A 25,718-nucleotide genomic window follows, 5' to 3' on the forward strand; every position below is an offset into this window, starting at 1 on the left:
TATGGGCTGCATGCACCCTTCTGTTGCGGCACAAATACTGTGGGCAGCTGACTCCGTTGACGCCCCTGACTCCACTGGCTGCCAGGCCCTACCTGGTGTGGAAGCTGCTGGCCTGCTGAGGGGTGAGGCTGGGTCCCAGCATGACTTACGCTAATGTTTTTAAATTAATACAAGCTTTGAGGGTAGGCATTGCTTTCTTTGTTTAAAAGCAGAATGTTTGCCTGCATGCATCAGCCCTTGTTTGCACAAGTTTTCTGTCTTTTGATTTCTTCTCATGTTGTTTTCTCTCGCGTACAGAAGGCTTTTTGAAGTTTTTACTGAAGGGCACCACAGCAGCACCTTAGATTCTGTTACAGATAAAAGCTTCCATCTCAAGATTGAAGGTGAAACCAGGATACAGCCTTTTCCGTTTGCTCAGACAAGTTGGAATATGAAGTGTGACTAAAATAATGATCCCATCCCCAGAATAGTGCAGGAAGACACTGAAGCAGTTCCTCTTTGGAGATAGCCTTCGGTACCCGCCCACCAGCCTCAAAGGAGAATGTCTTGTAGCTACTTTATGGGTATGGGATTCTGTCCTTTGGCCTCTTTGTTTTCAATCTCTTTCCCTTGCATTTGTTGGCCTTCTCCTTCTCCATGCTGCTTGTGCCTGTGCTGATGAGCTCTTAGCCCAAGGACTGTGGGGCTCAAAATGAAACAGTGAAAGTGAGGGCACCTCTTGCCCAGAAACACTGTAAGAAATTCATGTCTGCTCTCTGCCTGCAGTTGGAAACTGTCAGTTCAAAGGTCTATCCTTTGTGACCTTGTTCTATTTTATCAAGCAAGTATCCATCTCAGGAAACTAAATTATTTTGATAGGTTTGTTCTGAGGAAATGAACCCATTTTGGTTCCTTAGTGACCTTTACTTTTTAAAAAAAAAAAATTTATTTGGCTGTGTCAGGCCTTAGTTGTGGCATGCAAGATCTTTGTCCTTTGTTGTGGCCTGTGGGATCTTTAGTAGAGGCATGTAAACTCTTAATTGTGGCACGTGGGATCTAGTTCCCTGACCAGGGATCAAACCCAGGCCCCCTGCATTGGGAGCACAGAGTCTTAGCCACTGGTCCACCAGGGAATGCCCCCTAGTGACCTTCATTTTCCCTAATGTTCCCTGAATATCTGTGAAGATCATTGTCTGAATTTCCGTCAGGCTCTCTGGTCTCTAGTTTCTGAGTGTTTTTCCCATGTAACAGTTAAAAAGTAGGAAAAAAAAAAAGTTTAATGTGCACATTCAGATTATAATAAGAAATTCATATTAATAAGAAACTAATAAGGCTGTCATCATAAATTAGTTGTAATAGAGTTTCTCAACTATGAACTGAGTACTTGGAAAAAATAATAGGGATTATAAAGAAATTTTTAATGAAATAATCAATGGTGTATAGAAATACCTTTAATCAGACTTTGGTGAATAGATTTAAAAAGACTTTCAGAATCTTAAATAGCTCTAGTAAGAACCTTATTCTCCAAAGCATGCTGTAGGTACTATCCAAGACAAGAACAGTCAAAGGCAAATGTGATTTTTGAGTATGATATGATGTGGGTATCTTGAAAGAGCAGGCCAGAGTAATGCTGTTAAATAGAAATATAATATGAAACAGGTAAAATTAATCTCAATGTATTTTATTTATCCTTACACATCCACAATATTTTCATTTCAGCATGTAGTTGATATAAAAAATATTAATGAGAGATTTTACATTTCCCTTTTCGTACTTAATCTTCAAAGTCTGGTATGTGTCTTATACTCACAATACAGCTCAATTTGGACTAACCACATGTCATGGGCTCATGAGCCACGTGTTGCTAGTGGCTGCTGAATTGGACTGCACAGATTGACAGGGAAACATCCTGGGGAGAGAAGCATTCTCAAGGGCAAGAATAAGGAATAAAAAGAAGAGTATTTCAGCATGACAGGAGACAGGAAAGCTCAAAAGGAAGTTGGTTTAAAGAACAAACATCTTAATTCTGGATGAACTCATATAGGAGACGAGAAATAGCTTGAGAGCTGAGAGCACATGTGAGGCGAGTTCTGTGGAGTTTCTGGAACTGGGGAGCCTGTGGGGTTATTGTCTGTTGGCAGGCAGGGGGCTGCAGTTTAAGTCTGAAATGGTGGTATAGCTAAGACCAGGAGATTTCTGCCTTTGGAAATCATGGAAACAGAGAAATCACTGACTGGGACTGCATGTAGGTGGAATTGACAAGGAAAGATCTAGGCATCTCACACTGTAGCTAACAGTACAGGCTCGGGAGCTGGCTGCCTGGATCTGGACACTAGCTCTGTCATGGACCAGCTGGGTGACTGTGGTCAACTTCTGGCTTCTGAGCCTCTCTGAGCTCCAGTTACCTTTGAATGCTCTTCCCCATATGCTCAAACTCATTCCTTTACTTTTTCTGGGCCCTGCTCACATGCCAGCTATAACTACCTCACATATAACAGTAACTTCCCTTCTCATTATTAATCATCCTCCCCCATATGCTGCTTCATTTTTCTCAATAGCACTTAATACCACCTAATATACTTTTTCATTTAATGTTTTCCTCCCCTTCCCCGACTCCCAACCCCCACCAATAATGTAAACTCCAGGAATAGTACTAAAGGAAATCAATCCCGAATATTCATTGGAAGGACTGATGTTGAAACTGAAGCTCCAATACTTTGACCACCTGATGTGAAGAGCCAACTCATTGGAAAAGACCCTGATGCTGGGAAAGGTTGAGGGCAAGAGGAGAAGGGGGTGACAGAGAAGGAGGTGGTTGGATGGCATCACTGATTCAATGGACGTAAGTTTGAGCAAACTCCGGGAGATAGGGAAGGACAGGGAAGCCTGGCATGTGCAGTTCATGGGGTCCCAAAGAGTTGGACACAACTTAGCGACTGAACAACAATAGCATTGTATCCAGTGAGCATATTTCCTATGCCAGAACTGGGGCATGGGGCTGATGAATAGAATTTCTGTGGACTTCACAGAACAGATTATTTGATATCACAGTGACCAAGACATTTGAGAAGGGTGGCCACTCTTTGTGCTGTGAGCATGTGCACTCATGTCTCCAGAGATTTAGTTTCCCAACTGCCACTGTTCCACTACCCCAAGTGGGTGTCAACTGAAAGCGTGCTTTGGTGCTGAAATGAGAGGAACAAGGTCACAGTCATAAGCTTTTGTCTGCCGGAGAAGTCCAGCTGCTCACTTGGGTACAAAAATGCCCAGGCCTCTCCTATCTCCTGGCTTGAATGAATCTTTAACTGAATTGTCGTTATGATGTCATACACACAGGGGGAAATACCAAGATTTATATGTTTGGGTACTGAAACTTTAAGGGGATTTTTTTTTCTACTCATCAAATGAATTTTTGTTTTAACTGCTAAAATCTGCAGCCATGTGGAACTTGAAAAAAAAATTAGGAAGAAAAGGAAGTATTTTAAAATCATATTGTTCGTTTCTAAGAAAAAACTCCAGAAAAAACCTTTCTTCAAAATCCAGAAGGCTCGTTAGCCTTGTGTTTAAATAATGGAAGTGAAAAAACTGCACGTCCTCAAACCTCAGACAAGGTGTTAACATTGATTAAGGGCTGGTGTCTGGAGTGGGTATGCTTATCTGGTGCAGTGCCCTGAAGCCCACAACACATGGTAGGTGAAACCTAGCTAAACTTGAGGGGGATGGGGAGTGGGGAGCTGACAGACCCTCCGGTCTTGCTTTGGTGCTGGAGGCAGACAGTGAGGAGGAAAGAGATCTCTTCTGACTGCGTATGAGGGGTCCCAGGCCATTTATTCTGCAGCTTCAGTTAACCATCTCCACCTCTCCTTGCCGAGTCTTGGTTCTTCAGCCAGTTTCCACAATGATATCAGTTCAGTTGCTCAGTTGTGTCCGACTCTTTGTGACCTCATGGACTGCAACATGCCAGGCTTCGCTGTCCATCACCAACTCCTGGAGCTTGCTCAAACTCTTGTCCATTGAGTCAGTGATGTGATCCAGCCATCTCATCCTATGTTGTCCCCCTCTCTCCCCACCTTCAATCCTTCCCAGCATCAGGGTCTTGATATCCACAATGATATGGGGTCTTGCAAAAAGCTCAGGATTTGGGGTGACTATTAAATTTTGTGATTCTGTCAGGAAGCCCTACGTTTTGTATTACATTAAAGTTATATTTAAATCAGTTTAGTTAATTCACTCAAAAAATATTTATTTATTGAATGTCTTTCATGTGCCGGGCAATAGGGATGCAGCAGAGATAGAGAATGACCCTGTCTTTGGGGCTGACCTGACTAAGGGCTAGCCCTCCACTGAGATTGGAATTAGTTGCCAACTAATTCCATAAAATTTGACGTTCCATAAAATTTGATTTTTATGTTCACATAAAATTTGAACATCACCATTTCTTGGAACCTGAGGAGATCTGGCAGTTTCCACGTGCCACATGGGGAGGAGCTGAGGAGCCCCTCTCTAGATGAGCCAGACGTGCTGGGACTATAGCCTCCACCTCTCCTTTTTGTATCACACCTGGCTCATCCATGGCTTCTCTGCTGAACTGCTGGCCTCTATTTCAGGGTGTCATTTGCCAGTTCTCAAAGGCTTCTCAGGGGCTCTATGATTTTGTGTCCTATGACTTCTTTGTTTGCTCCTTGTTTTCTCCGTGCACACCCCCTCTAGCTTTTCTTCCTTCCTGCATTTGACTCTCTCTCTCTCTCTTGTCCTGGAGAAGGCAGTGGCACCCCACTCCAGTACTCTTGCCTGAAAAATCCTATGGACGGAGGAGCCTGGTAGGCTGCAGTCCATGGGGTCGCAAAGAGTCAGACACGACTGAGCGACTTCACTTTCACTTTTCACTTTCATGCACTGGAGAAGGAAATGGCAACAGACTCCAGTGTTCTTGCCTGGAGAATCCCAGGGACGGGGGGAGCCTGGTGGGCTGCCATCTATGGGGTCGCACAGAGTCGGACACGACTGAGGTGACTTAGCAGCAGCAGCTCTTGTCTTCTTTCCCTCCTTACTTTTTCACATGTCACTTATTCCTTGCCATCAGATGTGAGAAGTGCACACTCTTAGACTTTTCTTTCAACTTAGTTTCCCTTGGTCTTTAATTATGAAGCCCTGTCTTATTTCCCACTGAATATCTAAAATTATTTCTTTTTTTAAAAAGCAACAGCATTATGAAACTTGGGTTTGAATTTGGGTTCCCATGTAACATTTTGAAGATCTGGATTCATTGATATCTTGCTCAAACAAACCTTCTCAATTTCCTTGTGTATATGAGGATGGGTGTGGAACAGGGCATGGTTCTCTGAGATTCTGTCCAGCCCTGACGTTCAGTGATTTGGGGACCCCGAGTTTGTGCCTTACCTGTAGGCTTTAGAGATGTCCTTGACTCCCAACTAGAATGGTTTGACTTTCTCATTCCCAGCAACTGCTGTTCCAATACATTCTAGAAATTGCATCCTGAGATACCCTATATCATGTCACTGTCTTTAATAACCTTATACCATATAGCAAGCCAAATCTGAAGGGGTTTCCTAGATGGCTCAGGGATAAAGAATCTGCCTGCCAAAGCAGGAGACTCAAGAGATGCAGGTTTAAACCCTGGGTTGGGAAGATACCCTGGAAAAGGAAATGGTAACCCACTCCAGCATTCTTGCCTGGGAAATCCCATGGACAGAGGAGCCTGGCAACCTACAGTTCATGGGGTCACAAAGAGTTGGACATGACTCAGTAACTGAGCACCCACATACAAGCCAAGAAGAAGCAGTGGTGAAGAGTCAGACTGAGTTCAAATCCAGTGTCACTACCTAATTAGTCAGTTAATCTTTTCATGCCTGTCTGCAAAACAGGGTTAAAACAAGATCCAGCTTTGCTTCATCCAGCCTGGCATTTCACATGATGTACTCTGCATAGAGGTTATAAGCAGGGTGACAATATACAGCTCTGACGTACTCCTTTCCCAATTTGAAACTAGTCCATCGTTCCATGTCCTATTCTAGCTGTTGCTTCTTGACCTACATTCAGGTTTCTCAGGAGGCAGGTAAAGTGGTCTGGTATTCTCATCTCTTTAAGAATTTCCCACAGTTTGTTGTGATCCATGCAGTCAAAGGCTTTTAAAAACAACACCTGCTTAATATTGTTTTTAAGAGGATTCTCTGAATACATATTTGTAGAGCTCTTCCAACTGCCCAGCAGATTGTAAGTGCTATAGAAGTGTTTGATTAAATAAACTAAAAATAACAGTCAACCTGAATCTCAGGACTCAAATAAAAATGAGCTGAGTATTTTGTGGCTGGGTGTTGAGGGGGGTGGAGGGGCCCATTTCATTAACCCAATAGTTAATGATGACCATATTTTCTAAATAAAAAATCAGGTCACTTTGTCTAAAAACATTTGAGTTCCATGTTGGACTTCTAGCCCTATGAGAACTACCAAAACTGGGTGTAATGATGATACTTTGTAAGACTACAAGAGTCTGTGCAATTGGAAATTACCACTCTACATATTGGTACTGCTGCTGCTGCTAAGTCGCTTCAGTCGTGTCTGACTCTGTGCGACCCCATAGATGGCAGCCCACAAGGCTCCCCCGTCCCTGGGATTCTCCAGGCAAGAACACTGGAGTGGGTTGCCATTTCCTTCTCCAATGCATAAAAATGAAAAGTGAAAGTGAAGTCGCTCAGTCGTGTCCGACTCTTAGCAACCCCATGAACTGCAGCCTACCAGGATCCTCCGTCCATAGGATTTTTCAGGCAAGAGCACTGGAGTGGGGTGCCAGTGCCTTCTCCGACATATTGGTACTAGGTACCTTCATATCTTACAAAGAATAGATCATTCAGTATTCTTGAAAACAAATAAATCTCCAATAGGTAAAAAAAAAATTCTGTCTAGTATCGAGTATCTGTTTAAGCAATCACTGATAACATTTTTCCCCTCCGTCTCTCTCTACTTTGCAACAGTGAAAAGGCAGTCTATGCCCAGTTCTCACACAGTCTCACAGTGAATCATTGAAAGAACAAGAAAGAAGACCCTGTTGAAAGCCAACTTCGTTTCAGCCATTGTGTAGACTCTCAGTCTTATTTATTTTATTATGATTATTTTTTTCTTTCAGTCTTATTCAGACCTCAGAGCAGTCTTTTCTGGGAGCCATTATGATTTTCATTTTAGGCTGAGTAAACTTAGCACGGCAGGAACGTTTAAGTATTTATCCTGGGTCCGTCTGGCTTGAAAGTTGGGGCCCTTTTCATTCTGCCCTCTGGCATAGTAAGGTAAGCGTCCCAGTGGTCCCTTTTCTAACCACCCACTGTCATCAGCAAAGTAACCAACTCACTGCTGATTCCTTTCCTTAGCTGGTGTTTGCTCATTCATTCATTCGTTCACAGTGTGTGACCTTGAGGAAGAAAACTCATTCTCCTTTCTCCTGTTCTTTTTCATTGGAAATGATTGTATTCGTGACTTCCTTTAGGAACCGTCTTGGAGGTGCAACAGAAAAGACTTTACTATATAGGAAGGAAAGGGTAGACTAGCCTCTGCAAATGTGATGCTTCCCAAATCTGTACCTTCCCCTGTGAGCCCCAGACCTGTGGACCCAGGACAGCTCCATGTGGATGTCTTATCAGTTGCTTATGCTTAGCATCCATCAGTCGGTTGATGGCTGGGTAAGGACGGGAGAGGAGCGATGATGAAGCAGGTAGAGGAAGCAGTGCCTCCAAGAAGGCAGGCCCTGAGTCAGGAAGGTGCTTGGCATTTGGGAGGAAATAAAAGCAGTTCTGAATGGCCGGAAGGAAGAGAGCAAGAGGGGAGCGGGTGGGGAATGAGGCTGGAGAGGCAGACGGGGGTCAGATCACAGTGCCTGACCCTTGTGAGTGAGTGAGGGGCCAGGTCAGGTCAGGTCTGTTCTGGTCCGTTTCCTCATCTGTGAAACAGAACTAGCAACGTGACTGGACAGGAATGTAGAGAGGATTAAAAAGGGACACAAGAGTACATGAACATGTAATGGCAGAGGGTAAGCACTCAATAACATTTTCTTTCATTTTTCTTAGTTCCCTGTCATTGCACCTGTGAAATGGGGGTGGTTTAATCGTTGGGATTTCTTTCAGCTCAAAATGACTGTGATTTTTTTCTCAACTGGTCCCCCCATTTTCCACCATTAGCTCCATTTCTGACTTTTCTTTTTCCTGTGCTCAAGCCCAGGAAACACCCTCCTGCCTCACGCCCCCCCTTCCCCGCCCCTGCCCCCGAAAAGACAGAGGCAGCATTATGCGGCCAGGAAGATGCGATTGAACCCAGACCTCTTCTCTTCCTCCACCACCCTGCTTACTCGCATCCATTTATTCATTTACAAGACATTTCCAGCCTCCACTGTTGTGTGTGGATAGACTCTCACACCTCAAATCTTACTCCTGTTCATGCCTTTTCACAGGCTCTGGTTGGGTGGGAGAAATAGTGCTTGACCAAGAAAGCCAAGGAAGGATGCTGGGGAATTGCTGGGTCCTAAAAACCCTTGCACATAAACAAGGGGGTGTATTTGCTTCTTATTTGAAATTGTTGGGCACAGTTGCCCACGATTGGTCTATTTAATATTTTTAAATTTTTCTTGTACTCTTTCAGTTATTCTGATTGCTCCTCCAAATATTTCAATCAGTCAAGTTTTAATTTGTCTTGAATGTCTTTGCCTTAACAGCTGCTTTTCTCTGTTAAGAAAGTCAAGTCTGGAGCAAGATGTTTTTAAGCCCATTTTGGGGCATCAAGAATATCCCAATCTAGTAGTGATAGTCAATGTTTGCCAACTGGATTGATGTGGAGGAGGCGGAAGGCTCTGATTTGAAGCATGAGTCAGTTTCTTTGCTGTAAATACTCCCACTGTGGTGGATTTCAAGCTATCAATCAGACTTCACCAAATGCAGTCCGGCAGGGATGCTAACAGTTGGCTCCTACGTGCCATTGCACTCAATCCTTGAGACCTTAAACTTCATCACATCCCCCAACTTTCTTCTTAGTCATTCTGATTTCATTTAGTGGTCAGCCAAGAAAGAGGCCTGACAGTCACAATTAACTCCTCTCATCCAATTACTAAATCCTGTTCATTTCTCTCTCAAATGTCAAGTCTGTTCGCTTGTTCGTTCCCACTGCCAGCAGCCTCGTCTGGTCTCCCGATCCACCGTTCTTTCATTGCTACCACACTGACCTATTTTCTGGCTTCTCTGTCTCCACACTTGCTCAGCAACCAGTGTCCACCCTGCAGACAAAGTCAGCCTGCTGAAATTTAAATTATATCATGCCAGTCTTCTGTTTAAAACCTTTCCATGACTTTTCCTTGCAGTTACAATAAATTCCAAATCCTTAGCTTATCTTGCCTGACTCTGCCCAGCACCTCACTCCCAGATTCTGTGATGTGGCCCCTGGCTGCCTCTCCAGCCTCATTCCCCACCCATTCCCCACTGCCTTGCTCTCTTCCAGCCATTTGGAACTGCTTTTATTTCCTCCAACATGCCGAGCACTTTCCTGACTCATGCCCTGACTCCTGTCTGCTGGATCATCTCTCCTGCCCCTCCTCTTATCTCGCTGACTCCTCTTATCTGCCAGTGCTTTTTGATCTTGTGTCAGGTCAGCATGATCTCCTAGGAAAGGCCCCTGACTGGGTGGTTCTCCTTGCCCACTCAGTGTCTCCTTCTCCCTTGAGAGCCTGGAGCGATAACTGTCTTGTTTGCCACCCTTTTCCCAGCATGGCCCACAGTGCCTGGTATGTAGTTGATGTGCAAGTGAAAGTTGCTCAGTCGTGTCTGACTCTTTGCGACCCTGTGGATTACACATTCCATGGAATTCTGCAGGCCGGAATACTGGAGTGGGTAGCCTTTCCCTTCTCCGAGGATCTTTCCAACCCAGGAATTGAACCCAGGTCTTCTGCATTGCAGGTGGATTATTTACCAGCTGAGCCACCTATGGTGCTCCATAAGTGTTGAATCCATTTCTTGGATTTAGGCAGACCCCAGTTCCCTATTTTTTTTTTCAAATTTATTTATTTATTTTACTTTTGCTTATGCTGGGTTTTCATGGCTGGGCACCAGCTTTCTCTAGTGTGGCGTGCAGGAGCTACTCTTCGTTGCAATGTGCAGGCTCATTGTGGTGACTTGTCTTGCTGTGGAGCACTGGCTCTAGGCAAATGGGCTTAATAGTTGCCTCGCATGGGCTTAGCTGCCCTGCACCATGTGGGAATCTTCTCAGACCAGAGATTGAACCTGTGTCCCCTTGCATTGCTGGGTGGATTCTCACCCACTGGACCAAAGGGCCCCCTACCCCGTTTCCTATTAAAGAATAAACTCTACAGGGTTAAGCATGTTCTACTTCCTATAGTTTTTATCAGCAGTTTATCAGCTTAGTATAAAAAGTAGTTAATAAATAATTTTTACCACTAAACTTAATCATTTTCCCCTCAAAAAGGCATCTTGGAAGATAGTTTCCTATTTTTGATCAAGTCATATTATTTTTCCTAATCAATTTCTTTTTTTTTTCTCTCTAGATTTCATCAGCTGTCAGTTACAAGATATTTATGGAGCTAAGGGTGGGAATGTAACCTTTTACGCTTCAAAGTTTCAACCATTTACAGAAATTACATGGAAAAAGGGGAAGGATAAAGTTATAGAATGGGTTGAACACTCTGAACCCGAAGCTTTTCAGTCTTTTAAAGATAGAGCTTATTTAGACACTGTGTCAGGTAACCTGACCATCACCAAGTTAACAGAATCAGATGAAGGTGAATATGAAATTGAATCCCCAAGTGTTAAAGATATCTCCGTGTTCTACCTCAGAGTGATTGGTGAGTATCCATAAATTTGTTTGTTCAAATAGCAAATTTCCAAGTATTTTAAGAGACTAATATTAACTCGTGGTTTTGGGGAAATAAAACAATGAGTTATATCGCCTGTTGTCAGGGTTTTTCTCTCTTTCTGGTACCCAGGAGCCACTTTTAGCTCCCTGTCATCCTCTCAGTGAAGAGAGGATGTGACTGAGGTCGAGAGAACAGCCCAAGTTGGCCACAGCTGCTGGTCACAGCGTCACTTGTCTTGCTGGGAATGTTCTGAAAAAGGGTGTAGTGGCGACATGAACTCAGAACCCTTTGAACACCTGTGAATTGGAGTTCCTGCTTCCTCCTGCACCCCACACAGGTGGTGGGATTTTATTTTCCCTCCTCTTATCACTTTAAACTGGAACTGGGGATAGGATTCAGGTTCCTCTGTGCTTCTCACTAATGCTTCCTGGTTACGCTCTTTCCCTCACCTCTAAAGCACTTGCCTTGTTACAGGCTTCCAGAGGCTGATGGCTACACCTACATGTTTGTTTTTTCCTCCAGTTTCATTGAGAAATAGTTGACATTCATCACTGTACAAGTTTAAGGCATATAGCGTGGTGGTTTGATTTACATGTATTGTGAAATGAGTATCACAGTAGGTTCAGCTAACATTCATCTTCCCTTGCTGTTCTCAAATGTCCTAGTAATGCTTTTGTCTCATAGCTGCCTTTTTCTGTGCTGCAGCATAGCACAGCTCAACCCATTCCCATCTCTCCCCTCTGATGCATCACAATTTCACTCATTTTATCCGAGGTGTGAGTATAGTTCTAGGCCTACTTCCTCTAGGTTAAAGGCTGTCTTAGAAAGATCCAGCTGGTGACAAAGTGTGTATGATGGTTTCCAGGGGGTGAAGAAGAGAGAGTGCAATATAGCAGTTTAAGTCTGAGTTTCCACCTCCTGTTTGTGGTGGCCTCAGTGGAATAGGATATGATGACTAACTGGATGAACAGCCATCACTCACCAGTTCAACTACTGAGTGTTGGAGACATTGGGAGGAAGAGAGAATTTCTCTCTTGGTCACCACTGTAACTTCAGAGCCTAGCAAAGGACTTGAATAGGTAATAGGCACTCAACAGGTATGGAAGCAATTGATACGGATGGTGGGATGTACAATTGATAGAAATGGGTGCCCTCAGACAGGGTGACTGGTTTGTCCAGGAGATTATGAACTTCTTTTAGATAAGTGAAGCTTGCTAAGGTGCGCAGGCATCCCATTAGAAGAACCAGTTGATGCCATTGAAGAAACAGGATCTTTAAAACCTGCAAATTGGGGATCTGGCAGTTTAGAGGACAAACAAAAAGATTGGCTCAGAATTTAAATTAGAATTGAATGCATCTTAAGAGCCCCTTTATCGAGTTTATAAAACTGAGTTCAAAACAATTTGTTTCTCTTTTTAAAGCTTCATGAAATGTTTAAAAATATAATTTAATAATTAAAATTTAAAAATTGCCTGCTAACTCAACAATGGTGCTCGATTCTGATAATTAAGCTAAGTGGACAGTTCTTAGGAAGCTCAGCAAAGGCCTGGGGAGGTGCAAGGTGCAGGGCATGTGAGTTTCAATCAGGAAGCCGTGAGAAATATTGGCCATATTAAATGTGTTGACTTCAAGTTCTGGTTTGGGAATCTGGGTTTTAGCTTATGGCAGTCAAGAGCCATTGTATCTCATACTGGAGCAGAGAAGTGCCTTAATGAAATGTATTTTTGGAAGGTTAATCAGATGGTAGCAACTTATGATGGATTAGGAAGAGGAGACCCTAGGTTGGAAGCTATCATGATCATCCTGGTAGACAGAGGTGTTGGTAGCAGATGTTTGGAAAGGAAAGAACCAGAAGGTATTTCCAAGTTAGAGTTAATAAAATTTAGATTTTAGATATAAAAATATATATCTGAATGTCAAAATGATTAGTTACACTTTTTTTTTTTTTTTTTAAATGAGGAAGTCATACTTCCATGAGGGTTTGTTAAGACTGAAATAATAAGACTCAGTAGCCTTCCGGAGACACCAGACCCTTTCAGAAAAGATATTTTAGACAGGGGGATTTCCTGGTACCTCCTCAGTTCAGGGCATCTTTGTGCTTTTCTAGAGGTGAACATCTGGCTTTCCTCCTTCCTTCAAAGTCCCCTTAAAATTGCCACCATCAACATTTCATAGTTCTTCCCCATCCTCTTACAACCTTTATTGCATGGGGGCTGGTAATGTTCATATATATAGGATTAACTGCTCTGTCCTTAACAAGTATGGATTGGTATATGACTTTTTATTAAGGGGTATGTATGAAAATATAATACATTACAATAGAAATGTCATCAGATATGTGTAAGAAATTCTCATTTCTTACAGAATAGTGAGCTCTTAATTCATTAACTATATCAATTAACTGAGTTGTCCTAGGGATAAAGTAGTCACATTTCTTGCTGGTTGCTTAAGGGACAGATGTAACTAATGTCTGTTAGATTATAGCTGCGGTAAGTCCTGTGGGCAGCGAGACATTGGCTGAATGTAGTCAGTCACTCAGTCATGTCCAACTCTTTGTGACCCCATGGACTGTAGCCCACCAGGCTTCTCTGTCCTTGGGATTCTCCAGGCAAGAATACTGGAATGGGTTGCCATTTTCTCCACCAGAGGATCTTCCCAACGCAGGGACTGAACCTACATCTCATGTCTCCTGCATTGGCAGGAGGGTTCTTTACCACTGGTGCCACCTGGAAAGACCCAAGATTGGCTGAACTAGATCAATAAACTAGAATCTGTAACAGAACATGGTGAACTTTTCATCTTCCAAAGTGAAACTCTGTACCCATTGAACAGTAATTCCCCTTTCCCTCCTGTCTCCCTGTTCCCTGGTAACCATCATTCCATTTTCTGTCTCTTTAAGTATTTGGCTACTCTAAAAACCTCCTATAAGTGGAATTGTACAAGATTTGTTCTTTTATGACTGGCATATTTCACTTAGCATAATGCCTTCAAGATTCATCCCTGTGGTAGCATGTGTCTGAATTTCCTTTCTTTTAAGGCTGACTGCAAATGTAATTTTGAATGATCATGATTAGGATGGTCTGTGGTTTTCCAGTAGACCATGGGATTCTGAAGTGATTATTAGAAGAGGCTCTAGGTTGCTCCTTGAGCACTGGGTTCAGCTGTCATCTCTGCTTAGGACCTGTTCTTGGCCAAATCGTGAAGCATTGCTTCTGGGCCTTTCCAGTGTCTGCTCACCTTCCTTATCCCTTTTCCCTTGAATGCACACTTTACTGATGCCTGTTTCTGCCACAACTCACAAGGCGTCACCCTGCTTACTGATAGCAGGTACTCTGCGGTGAACACACACTCATGTGTGGTGTGTGTGTGTGTACGAGTTCTTTTAATGAAAGAACAAATCTTAAGACAGCATGTAATTAATGATATGAGCTAGATTAAACCTAAAACTTGAAGAAGCCCCAAGCAGAAAGGGAAGTCATGTATGACTCGGGTCTAACAAGACAGGCTGGGTGTTTTATTTAACTGAGCCAGAAATAACTCAGGAGGAGAAGACGAGGGCAAGATGAGTTGTACATATTTATTTTTTAGATTATTAGTTACAGCTTGGGCTCCTTTGTCTTAGAAGATATTTTAAGTGACAGTATAGTATCGCATCATCTTGATGAACTTTAATTTGCTTTTTAGTATTTACAAGGTATTGAAATTTTATTATCCACATGCAACTTATAAGGTATTGAAATTTTATTATCCAAATGTGTCCATGACCAATTTCTGTATATTCGATATATTTTTACATTTTTTTCTCAAATCTCTTATGATTGGTTTTAGGTGGAAAGGAGAGATGCAAGAAGGTATATGAATTAATAAATAAGCCAGTGATCGATAGGGTCAGCTGATTAGCTCTGAGGCTTTAGAGAGAAATGATGGTGCATCATGACTCGTGTCTTACTCATCCTCAAAGGCCCACCTGCCTTAGCCAGTCGCAGGTGTTTGTAGAAGAAACCTGGAGGTGATGCCTCTAGACTGGCAGGCACATGCCACACCCTGCTCTACCTCTGAGTGGGACCAGCCCACCGTACCGCTCCTCAGAACCTTTAGCAAACTCATTTGAGTCAGATGTCTTAGAATTCAGCCTTTTTCATATTTTAGAAAAGTGATGTAAATGATCTCCTCTGTGTGTGTGAAGAAGTACTTCACTTAGTTAATGGGGAGCACGTTATACTCAAGCAGGTAAGTATTTTTAGTAAAACATGATAACAAATATTTGTGAACAATCGTTTGGCTTTCAGACATCTTTGGATTTCAGAACTGAGGATAAGGGATTCGGGGCCTGTATCTGCACTGAACTTGAGCAGGTAGATCTAATCCAGAAGAAAAGAGGATTTTCTCCCCTTGGTGCTCAAGGAGTGGTCTGCTTATCTTTTCAAGCTCATAAGGAAGTTGGGAGCTCTTTGTGAATTTGTGGATGAGGAGTTAAATATTACTCTTTTCTGTACTGAACATCTCTTTTTTTTCCAGCACCTCTTCCATCACCATCAGCATCTTGCTTTTTGACTGATGATGGAAACATTACTCTCACCTGTGAGATCATGGGACATGGCGACGATATCGATGATAACCTCATACAGTATTCGTGGGAATGTCCTTCAGCAATACAGTGTCACCGTGGCTCAATTTCAGCTGAAGCGTATGTCTCACAGGAAAGTGATCTTTCACAGAGTGTTCACTGTATCATTAGCAATCCATTATTCAGCACATCAGCTTCCATCACTTTGTCAACCTGTGTACCAGGGGGTGAGTAAGTGACTGCATGGGTTACGGTAGAGGTCCTATATACAAATGGGGTTCACAGACCACTGGTGATTCATGAATTTCACACCACAGATTAGTGGCTAACATTTACTTCACAAATTTGAAACATAAAATGAGTTATAATTTTCACAGATACTTAAAAAACTGTTTTGGTTTGTTTGGCTATAGAATCTTAGTTGCAGAATGTGAAATCTTTAGTTGAGGCATATGGAATCTTTAATTGCAGTATGCGAACTCTTGCAGCATGTGGAATATAGTTCCCTGAACAGGGGTTGAACCCAGACCCCCTGCATTGGGAGCACAGAGTCCTAGCCATTGAACTACCAGGGAAGTCCCACTTTTTTTTAGGTATAAATCTAGTATTTTTTAGTACTTTGTGTCAAGCACCATTCTAATACATATGATAATTCTGTTCCCACACAATCTAATAATTATCCTTATTTTATGGGGGAAACCAAGATGTCATTTGGAGTTTAAGGTGCTTGTCCAAAGCCACCAGCCAGTAAGTGGTAGAACCTGATTTTGAAATCAGGCCATCTGGCTTCAGAGCCCATGCTCTTAATTATTCACATTTATTCACTGCTTCCTAATATTCTTCATAACCATTATTTTCTTCAAGGTTGCACATGTGCCACAAGAAAGTGCATTCAATATGCTTGTCTAGACTAACACTTGGTTAGTAGCGTGACAATCTGTCTCAGCTGTGGTCTTTTTATGTTGCCTAAGTATCATGTATATTTGTAATTTACAGTTCTCCTTATCTATTTTTTTATACTGTACCTCCAGTTTACAAACAGAAGGGTCAGTAATTTGAAAGTGGTTCATTAAAGCCTGAGAGATGAAATGTATAGTAAATACTGTATTTCAGGACAATACCACAATTGTAAAGTACGAACGGGATTCTAGGGCAGACAGAGAATGTGAGTCTCCTCAGGCTGGGGCAGGGTGATTCTGTGAATAATTTTTTTTCTAAACAAATGAAACAGAAAGAGGCAAAAAATAAATATAATGATGTTGGTTTGTAAATTGGCCCACTGGATATGAAGGGCAAGGAGAGACTGAAGAAGGAGGCAGCCACTCCAGATTAGTGGTGGCAGGTTTAATAAGCATGGAAGCTTACTTAGGAGGCTTGTCTTGGGTGACCTCAAGAGGAATAGACCTCTGTGTCTGCCTGCCAAATCTTAGAATTCATATAAAGATCACGATTCAGTCACATAGACCATCCTGATGGTCTCACAACTCTTACTTTATAATATTGTAGTGGTTTTTGCCATACATTGACATGAATCAGCCATGGATTTACATGTATTCCCCATCCCAATCCCCTCTCCCACCTGATCCCTCTGGGTCTTCCCAGTGCACCAGGCCTGAGCACTTGTCTCATGCATCCAACCTGGGCTGGTGATCTGTTTCACCCTAGATAATATACATGTTTCGATGCTGTTCTCTTAAACATCCCACCCTTGCCTTCTTCCCACAGAGTCCAAAAGTCTGTTCTGTATATCTGTGTCTCTTTTTCTGTTTTGCATATAGGATTATCGTTACCATCTTTCTAAATTCCATATATATGTATTAGTATGCTGTAATGTTCTTTATCTTTCTGGCTTACTTCACTCTGTATAATGGGCTCCAGTTTCATCCATCTCATTAGAACTGATTCAAATGAATTCCTTTTAATGGCTGAGTAATATTCCATGGTGTACATGTACCACAGCTTCCTTATCCATTCATCTGCTGATGGGCATCTAGGTTGCTTCCATGTCCTGGCTATTATAAACAGTGCTGCGGTGAACATTGGGGTGCACGTATCTTTTTCAGATCTGGTTTCCTCAGTGTGTATGCCCAGCAGGGGGATTGCTGGGTCATATGGCAGTTCTATTCCAGTTTTTTAAGAAATCTCCACACTGTTCACCATATCTCACAACTCTTGAAGTTATCTCTCTAGGCTGTATCCTTAAGAACAGTTTGCATGGTGGGACTGGCTCGGAGCACATACATTTCAAGCACAGGAGTGGTTGTGCTGGACCTCTGATGGCCTGGGTCCAGTTCTCCAGTCAACTCAGAATCACATCCTTTTAACAATATCTTCCAACAAATGAATGTGAACAAATTTGAATTTTATTTGGCTCCTGAGCCATTCTCCCTAAGTTTCCCACATATTGAAGTTTTAAAAAACTTTTCAAATAATGACATAAAGCCATTAAGGTTATGATATCATTTTCAGACAAAGCAGTGTGACTTCTCCAGTAAAAAAAAAAAAAAACAAATGCTTCCAGAAAAAGTAGGAAATGGCTTCCAATTTGTAACTGATTGGGTCTCTAAAAACAGAAAAGACCAAGCCCACAGAGGTGTCTTTCGAAGCTTTTATACAAGTAACACAGTTGCCAAGAATATTAAAAAAACATTTGCAGAGTTAATGACAGTTTTTATACTGGGAGCAAACATTCCTTCATTACCTCCACTTATTGGGTTTTGCATAATACCCAGGGTGTACAGCGTGGAAATGCAGTTTGTGTGCTTTACAGTGAGAAGAAGAAACAAAACCAATGCGCTTTTGGCTTTGACATGAGTGTGGTGCACACAACCGGCAAGGAGGCAGAAGTTGACTGTCTACAGAATGAACAAGCAAGTTGAAATCTTGAAAAGCTTCAGGTGCTCAAAGAGCCAATGTACTTGAAGGAAATCAGTTGAGTTCAGTCACTCAGTCGCGTCCGACTCTTTGCGACCCCATGAACTGCAGCACGCCAGGCCTCCCTGTCCATCACCAACTCCCAGAGCTTACTCAAACTCAGTTCCATTGAGTCAGTGATGCCATCCAACCATCTCATCCTCTGTCGTCCCCTTCTCCTCCTGCCTTCAATCTTTCCCAGCATCAGGGTCTTTTCAAATGAGTCAGCTCTTCGCATCAGGTGGCCAAAGGAAATAATTCTATTTCCTTTGAAATATTGAAGGAAATATTATTACTATTATTGAAGGAAATAATTTCTAAATAAAATACTTTATAGAATTATGTGGGATATTTTAAGATTTTCAAGCGTTTTGCCCTCTCACAGTTTTCATTTAACCTTTGCCCTTAGAATTGAATGCTCAAGTAAGATGCTTTTCCCTGTTGATACCTTGAGAAAAGATTGTCACAATATCATCCCTTTCATTGATACGAAATTTGTTGTTGTTCAGTTGCTACATCGTGTCCAACTCTTTGTGACCCCATGGACTGTAGCACACCAGGTTCCTCTGTCCTCTACTGTCTCCCAGAGTTTGCTCAAAGTCATGCCTATTGAGTCGGTGATGCCATCTAACCATCTCATCCTCTTTTGCCCCCTTCTCTTTTTGCCTTCAATCTTTCCCAGCATTGGTCTTTTCCAATGAGTTGGCTCTTTGCATCAGGTGGCCAAAGTGTTGGAGTTTGTTTTAGCAACAGTCATTCCAGTGAAAATTCAGGGTTGATTTCCTTTAAGGTTGACTGGTTTGATCTCCTTGCAGTCCAAGGGACTCTCAAGTGTCTTCTTCAGCACCACAATTCAAAAGTATCAATTCTTTGGCACTCAGCCTTTATATATGTATCTAATTCACTGTGCTATATCCCTGAAACTAACACAGTATTTGTAAGTTAACTATACTTTAATTGAAAACAAGGATAAATGATTAACTTCTCTCAACTAAAAAAAGTAATAATAATAATTGAAGGTAGGCAGCCTTGGGCACATTGCTGCTTTGTGCAGTTGTCAGAAACCCAAGTATGGTCTAGCTCCTGCCACCTCCCCTGCTGTCTCAAGAGTGGGACTCAGGGAGGGAAAAATAGTGTGTCTTACCCCTTCCAGGGAGACTTCTGAGAAATACCACACAACCCTTCTTGCATCTCATTGCCCAAAACTTGTCACATGGTTAAACCTCACTACAAGAAAGGCTGAGAAACTAATTTTTTAGGTGAGTGGCAGTATGCCCAGCTGCAAATCTGAATTCTTTTACTAAAGAGGAGAGAATAGGTATGTGGGACAACTTAACAGTTCCTAACCAGGGACCTCTCAAATCAAACCAATGCCTCTTCATTCTAACCCACCTGTGCTCCAACTAAGAGGAAAGGGTGCATGTTCATATTCTCATTCATTCATTCATTTTCTATCTCCTCTTCCCTTTCCTCCCCTCCCCTCCCCTCTCCCCTGTCTCTTATTGATGTAGTATTTGCTGTTAGTGACCCTACCCTCTCCCTTAGCAATGTGTGGTGATTATTTTGCCATATCCTCTGTGTTCTGCCCTTAGATTTTTGGTAGGTGGATAGAGTCCACCTGATGAACCATCATTATTTTCTGTTGTGGACACTTTGGTTGTTTTATCTTTTTGATATTGTAAAACTGTAGTAAATATCTTTGTGCCTTTTTTTGGAGGGAGAAGAAAGGCACATCACTGATTCTGTCTGTAGGTTAGCATCTTAGAGATGGAATTGCAGAATCAAAGGACATTAGCAGAGATTCCAATAGGTTAATGGTAATAGCTAACAGGCTTCCCAGGTGACGTACTGTTAAAGAATCCACCTGCCAATGCAGGAGACTCAGGTTCAATCCCTGGGTTGGGAAGATCCCCTGGAGAAGGAAATGGCACCCCACTCCAGTACTCTTGCCTGGGAAATCCCATGGACGGAGGAACCTGGTGGACTGCAGTCTATATGGTCACAAAGAGTTGGACGTGACTGAGCAACTGAGCACACAGTGACTAATCACTGTTCTTACGTGTGTTGATTCAATTAATGCTCACAATTGCCCTAGGAGGCATGTTTATCAGGTCAAGAGAAACCTGAGTCTCTGAAACATTAGATCACTCACTAATCCAGCGTTGTGGCAGTGATTCAGTGAGACTGTAGGCACGTCATTTAGCACAGTGTCAGCTGCTCTATGGTAGACATTTCTGAGGCTTGCTGTGCACGGCTGCCACATTGCCCTGCCAAGTACATGATGCCAAGTTGTGCTGCCAGTGGCAGGATGGGATGGCCAAAAAGTGAAATATTTGCTGCTTTTAATAAAAAGCACTGGACCTGATACGTATCAACCTTGTGCATATAAATTTATATGCATATAAAAATATAAGTCAATTCTCTTTATTCACAGTGAAAGTGAAGTGAAGGTCGCTCAGTCATATCCGACACTTTGCGACCCCATGGACTGTCCATGGAATTCTCCAGGCCAGAATACTGGAGTGGGTAGCCTATCCCTTCTCCAGGGGATCTTCCCGACCCAGGAATTGAACCAGGGTCTCCCACATTGCAGGCGGATTCTTGACCAACTGATCTATCAGGGAAGCCACTTCACACAGTTATGTTTTATTAAGTCACTGTGAAGACAGAATTAGTGAATATTGAATCATTACTCCCAGGGGAGATATAGGGTTAGGTTCCTGCAAGTCTCTGGTCACATGTTTGAAAAGGAATCAATATAGAACCTTGTTTTACGTGTGTTTCTGTTTAAAGACACATTATTTAATATATGTGATTAATTCATGAACGGTGAAATTCACAGCCAGCAGGACCGTAACTGATGCCTAAATGAAGCTTATCTAACATGTGTATTCTCTCTGTGACGCACACGGCCTGCTTGTGCTTGGGAAATGCTGTGTGTCTTATAGAGAGAATACACGTGTTAAATAAGCTTCATTTAAGCATCAGTTATGGTCCCTCTGGCATTTCAGCACTATTTTTGAGGGCCAGTTTAGACAGTGAAATAAGCAACAAAAAAGCACAAAATGTAGAACACATGGCACTAAAGAGATCACAAATAGGATTGTGTAAATAGGATCGTGTCTACAGTACAAGGGCCAAAACGCGAGGGCAGAGTTTCGCCTTGAACCTCAGTTGGGAACAACAGTTTTCAACATTTTGTTGCCTGTGTTAGCATATGACTATGAAAGTACTGCAGGTATTGGTTTGAGGAATACAAATAAATTTTAGCAAATAGGTAAATCGCAAATATGAAATCTGCATATAAGGAGGATCAGCTGTATCTGTTTTGGTCAGTTCAGCTAATTGTATTTCCTTCTTTTTCCCAGATAATTCAAGGCATAGGTATGTGCTTTTTGCCATACTCCCAGCAGTAATATGTGGCTTGCTGTTTTTAAAATGTACGTATACTTTTTTTTCCTTAAAAAAAAAGTTTTCAAATGGGAATTGGTTTTTCAAAGGCCAGAAAATGACTAATTTGAAGATGAAAACCAAGTTTGACATTTTAGTTGTTTCACAAAACCTTTTTTGTTGTACTTGTTGCCTGGGGTTGCTGAGTGTGTTGGGTTCCCTGAGATTCTGTGTTATCCTGAGGTGGTAGAAATCCTTGGGCCATAGAGAGCATTACAGGAATGGGAACACAGCCAATAACACTTGGGACCATTCCACAGCCTCCTGTCTGTGGTCTGCCTCAACGTACGTTACACTTCTGGTCTCCAAGCCAGACTTTGCAAAAAAACCCAAAACTCTTCCTCTTGGCTGCTGTGGTCATAATTCCCATGACTTACAGCCCAGAAGCAAGACCGAGGTAAGAAGGAGTTTTTATTGAGTCAGGTGATGTGGAGAGGGTAAAGCTGACATGGTATTACCTGTTTTGCCTTCCTCAGTCTCCTGAGATCTCGGGCCAATCCAGAAGGCAACCCATATGCCCTGGAGACCTGGTGACCCTGTCCCAGCCTATTCTTCCCTGGTGACAAGAAACTCCTCCTTAAGTCCCAGAGGATGCTGACCAGTCTGTACATTTCAGACTAAGGGTTCTTGAAGCCCTAACAGTTTCCTTCACCAAGAGGAAATTTACAATCTGTCGCTCCCATAGGGATTGTTGAAGAGTAAGCTTTCCGTAAGGTGAAGGCATCCCGGATCCATGTCATTTCATACTTGTGTCTTGAATCAAGTTCACAAACTAGATTTCAGTTTCCCTAGACCTGCACTGTTCAGTACAGTGGGTACTAGCCACATGTAGTAATCCAAATATAAAATTTAATCAATGAAGATTAAATAAAATTTAAAATTTAGTTCCTCAGTCGTACTAGTCACATTTCAAGTGCTCACAGATGGCTAGTGGCTACTATGGTAGACCAAATAGAGAACAATTCCATCACTTCAGAAAGTTCTATTATAGGCCAGTACTGACCTAGTCTATTTTGGGGTATTGGCCCTAGAGTGTGATTTCCCAAAGATACCATTTCTATATTATAGGTTTCAAATACCATGAAGATCTCTAAGTAATCGACTGTCAGTCAACTGAATCTCCTCTAAACAAGTTATAAAAAAAAATCAGCTAAAGAAGGTTTTAAGGCATCATTACCAATAAGTAAAACATCAGGGAACTCAAGTGTTCTTTTAAAAAGTTATTTTTAATCCCCAAATAGCAGTAGTATAGTTAATAATCTCTTTAACAGATTGGTACCCAGAAACCAAAATAATTTTCTACTCATATGTTTTTTTTTGAGGGGGTGGGGGGTAAGAGGTCTACATCACAACTCCTGAACCTAAAAAAAGAGCCCTGTGTACCCATATAACTCCAAAACAACTGACTGACTTAACTTATTAAAATAAACAAAAACAAACCTTTATTCAATGAAAGGAAACTTACCCCAGTGATCAGTACTGATGGCACCATATATTCACCCCCCCCCAAAAGTAACAAATAATTACTTCAGCAAGCATCTCAGTCCTAAAGCCATTAATTGAAAAGATGAGGTATTTGGCATGGAGCCATCAAAACGGGAGAGAGTTGAATGTAAACAGCTCCATCAGCTAGTTGTAGTTGACACTTTTACAAGCTCATTCAACCTTGTGAACTCAGCTGCTGGATCATTAGCATCACTCCAGGCTAACTGGTGCCTTTGATGGGCAGGAAACTGAGGGATACATGTGAGACGGTATCTTAACATCCAAACTGGTGCTCTCCAAACTAGGAGCCACGCGTGGCTGGTGAAACTGTTAAATATGAGAGTCCAAACTGAGATGAGCCATCAGTATAAAATAAACATTAGATTTGTAGGACTTCTGATTTAAAAAGGAATGTAAAGTATCTCATTAATAATGTTTATACTCATTCTATGTTACAGTAATATTTTTGATATGTTGGGCTAGTTTATAAAATTAATTTCATCCATTTCTTTTTACTGTATCTGTGGCTAGTAGCATGTATAATTACTTATGTGGCTCACATTATATCCCCATTGGGCAGCGCTGATCCAGAATATTCTAGCCTTCCCTCCATCTTTAGCTTCATGCAAAGTTGCTATAGAAAAAAACATTCATCAACAGTTTTTGTTTTTCTATCATCTGATGACCAATTTTTGAACAACTCTTTGGCTCAACTCAGTAGCCAATTTGATGTGAGCATTTAGGAGAGTAGGAAAGACCAGCTCGATAGGGCTGTGTTCTTGAGTTTTCCCAGTTCAGGCCTCTAGCCAGCAACCCTACATTTCAGCTTTTCTTTTCAGCTCTTTAATTGAGACAAAAATGTCTTCATTTGTAGGTTTTCTGGGACGTCGTAGCCAATGAAACACAGAGGCCTAGGTGAGTAACCCATAGATTGCTCAGTGGGCACGTTATGTATCATGTATTAAAAGCAGAACAACCCCCATGTAGAGGGCCTGTTCCCTGGGGAGCCCGGTTCTACTTATCTGTCGGTTAGTTGCCTTGAACAAAATAAGTAACATCAGCAGATTACTCACCACAGTACATTAAGCGCCAACCAGTCACTTGCCATGTAACATCTCACTCAACCCTCTCATTGAGCCTTGCATGGGGGTATCTTTACAGCTTGTTTAGAGATATAGAATGGAAGACTTGGAGAAGTCAAGTCACATGACTCATAAATGGTAGAACTGGGATTCAAATCTAGGTCTTCAGACTCCATGGGTTATCCTGTTAACCACCAAAATGTACTCCCTTCTTCTTCCATCCCAGGAAAATGGAACCAAGGATAAGGTTTACTTCAGGAGCCAGGGTCAGAGCTGGGCCTGCATCAAGAACAAAAGATAGGATCCAAACACAATGAATGGTGGCCATGGGTGAAGGAAGTTGCCTTAAGGAGATCCAGAAGTCCCTGTCCTGGCAGAATCCCCATGGTCAGGAGGAAGAGTAAAGCTTAGGGCTGGAAAGGGCGGGGTTGGGGTGGCAAGTCACCCCTTTGGGGGCAGCAGATGTTGATGGGATAGAGGTTGAGCCAGGCCAGGATATTGAGAGAGAGCTACCAAGAGATTCAGTGATTTCTTTCTGGGAAACCATTGAGGATTTTTGAGCAGAGCTAGGCTTTGGGATCTTCCCTGGGTTGGGAAGATCCCTGGACAAGGCAATGGCAACCCACTCCAGTACTCTTGCCTGGAAAATCCCATGGATGGAGGAGCCTGATAGGCTACAATCTATGGGGTCACAAAGAGTTGGACATGACTGAGCAACTTCACTTTCACATGCTTTGGGAAGACATCTGTATTGGTAAAGCATACAGTGAATAAATACACAAGAAGCAAAACATGGGGACACTGGTTAGTGGATAAATGAAATAATCTCGCCAAGCAGAAGAGAAGCTGTATTGGTGTGATTGTGGCACAAATGAAAGAGGGATAGATTTCAGAGAAAGTGTGGATATTGTATAAACAGAGTCTCAGCAGAGAGTGCAGTCTGGCACCTGGCTCCCTGGGGTTCAGTGGCAACTCCATCTCTCATAGGACTCGGACAAGTCAATGAACCCCACTGCACCTCAAGTTTCTTCTGTGGAAAATGGGCATAACAATAGTATAGAAATAATGATAATTTAGGTCATAGTAGCATAGAAATAATATGTACAAGCAAGGTGAAAGTGAAAGTGAAGTCGCTGAGTCGTGTCCGACTCTGTGATCCCATGGACTGCAGCCTACCAGGCTCCTCCGTACATGGGATTTTCCAGGCAAGAGTACTGGAGTGGGCTGCCACTTCTTTCTCCAGGGGATCTTCCCAACCCAGGGATCGAATCCGGGTCTCCCACATTGGAGGAGGACTGGCTCATAATGGTGCCAAATAAATGTTAGCTATTTTGGTTATGACTCTTCTTGAAGAAATTAGCCGAAAGTAACAGGAATTTCA

General features: G+C 42.3%; 1 protein-coding gene across 1 annotated transcript in view; it reads left to right on the forward strand.

The window, feature by feature from the left end:
• Positions 1 to 25,718, forward strand: part of CD58 (CD58 molecule) — a 48,349-nt gene that overhangs the window by 17,251 nt on the left and 5,380 nt on the right. The window contains exons 2-5 of the mRNA XM_043875765.1: positions 10,532 to 10,828; positions 15,359 to 15,634; positions 21,689 to 21,760; positions 24,130 to 24,170. Of these exons, the coding sequence (XP_043731700.1) occupies positions 10,532 to 10,828; positions 15,359 to 15,634; positions 21,689 to 21,760; positions 24,130 to 24,155 (671 nt within the window). The 3' untranslated portion in view covers positions 24,156 to 24,170. The remainder of the gene's footprint in view (positions 1 to 10,531; positions 10,829 to 15,358; positions 15,635 to 21,688; positions 21,761 to 24,129; positions 24,171 to 25,718) is intronic.

The sequence above is a fragment of the Cervus elaphus genome, chromosome 20 (genome assembly GCF_910594005.1).
Source record: "Cervus elaphus chromosome 20, mCerEla1.1, whole genome shotgun sequence".
Classification (NCBI taxonomy): Eukaryota; Metazoa; Chordata; class Mammalia; order Artiodactyla; family Cervidae; genus Cervus; species Cervus elaphus.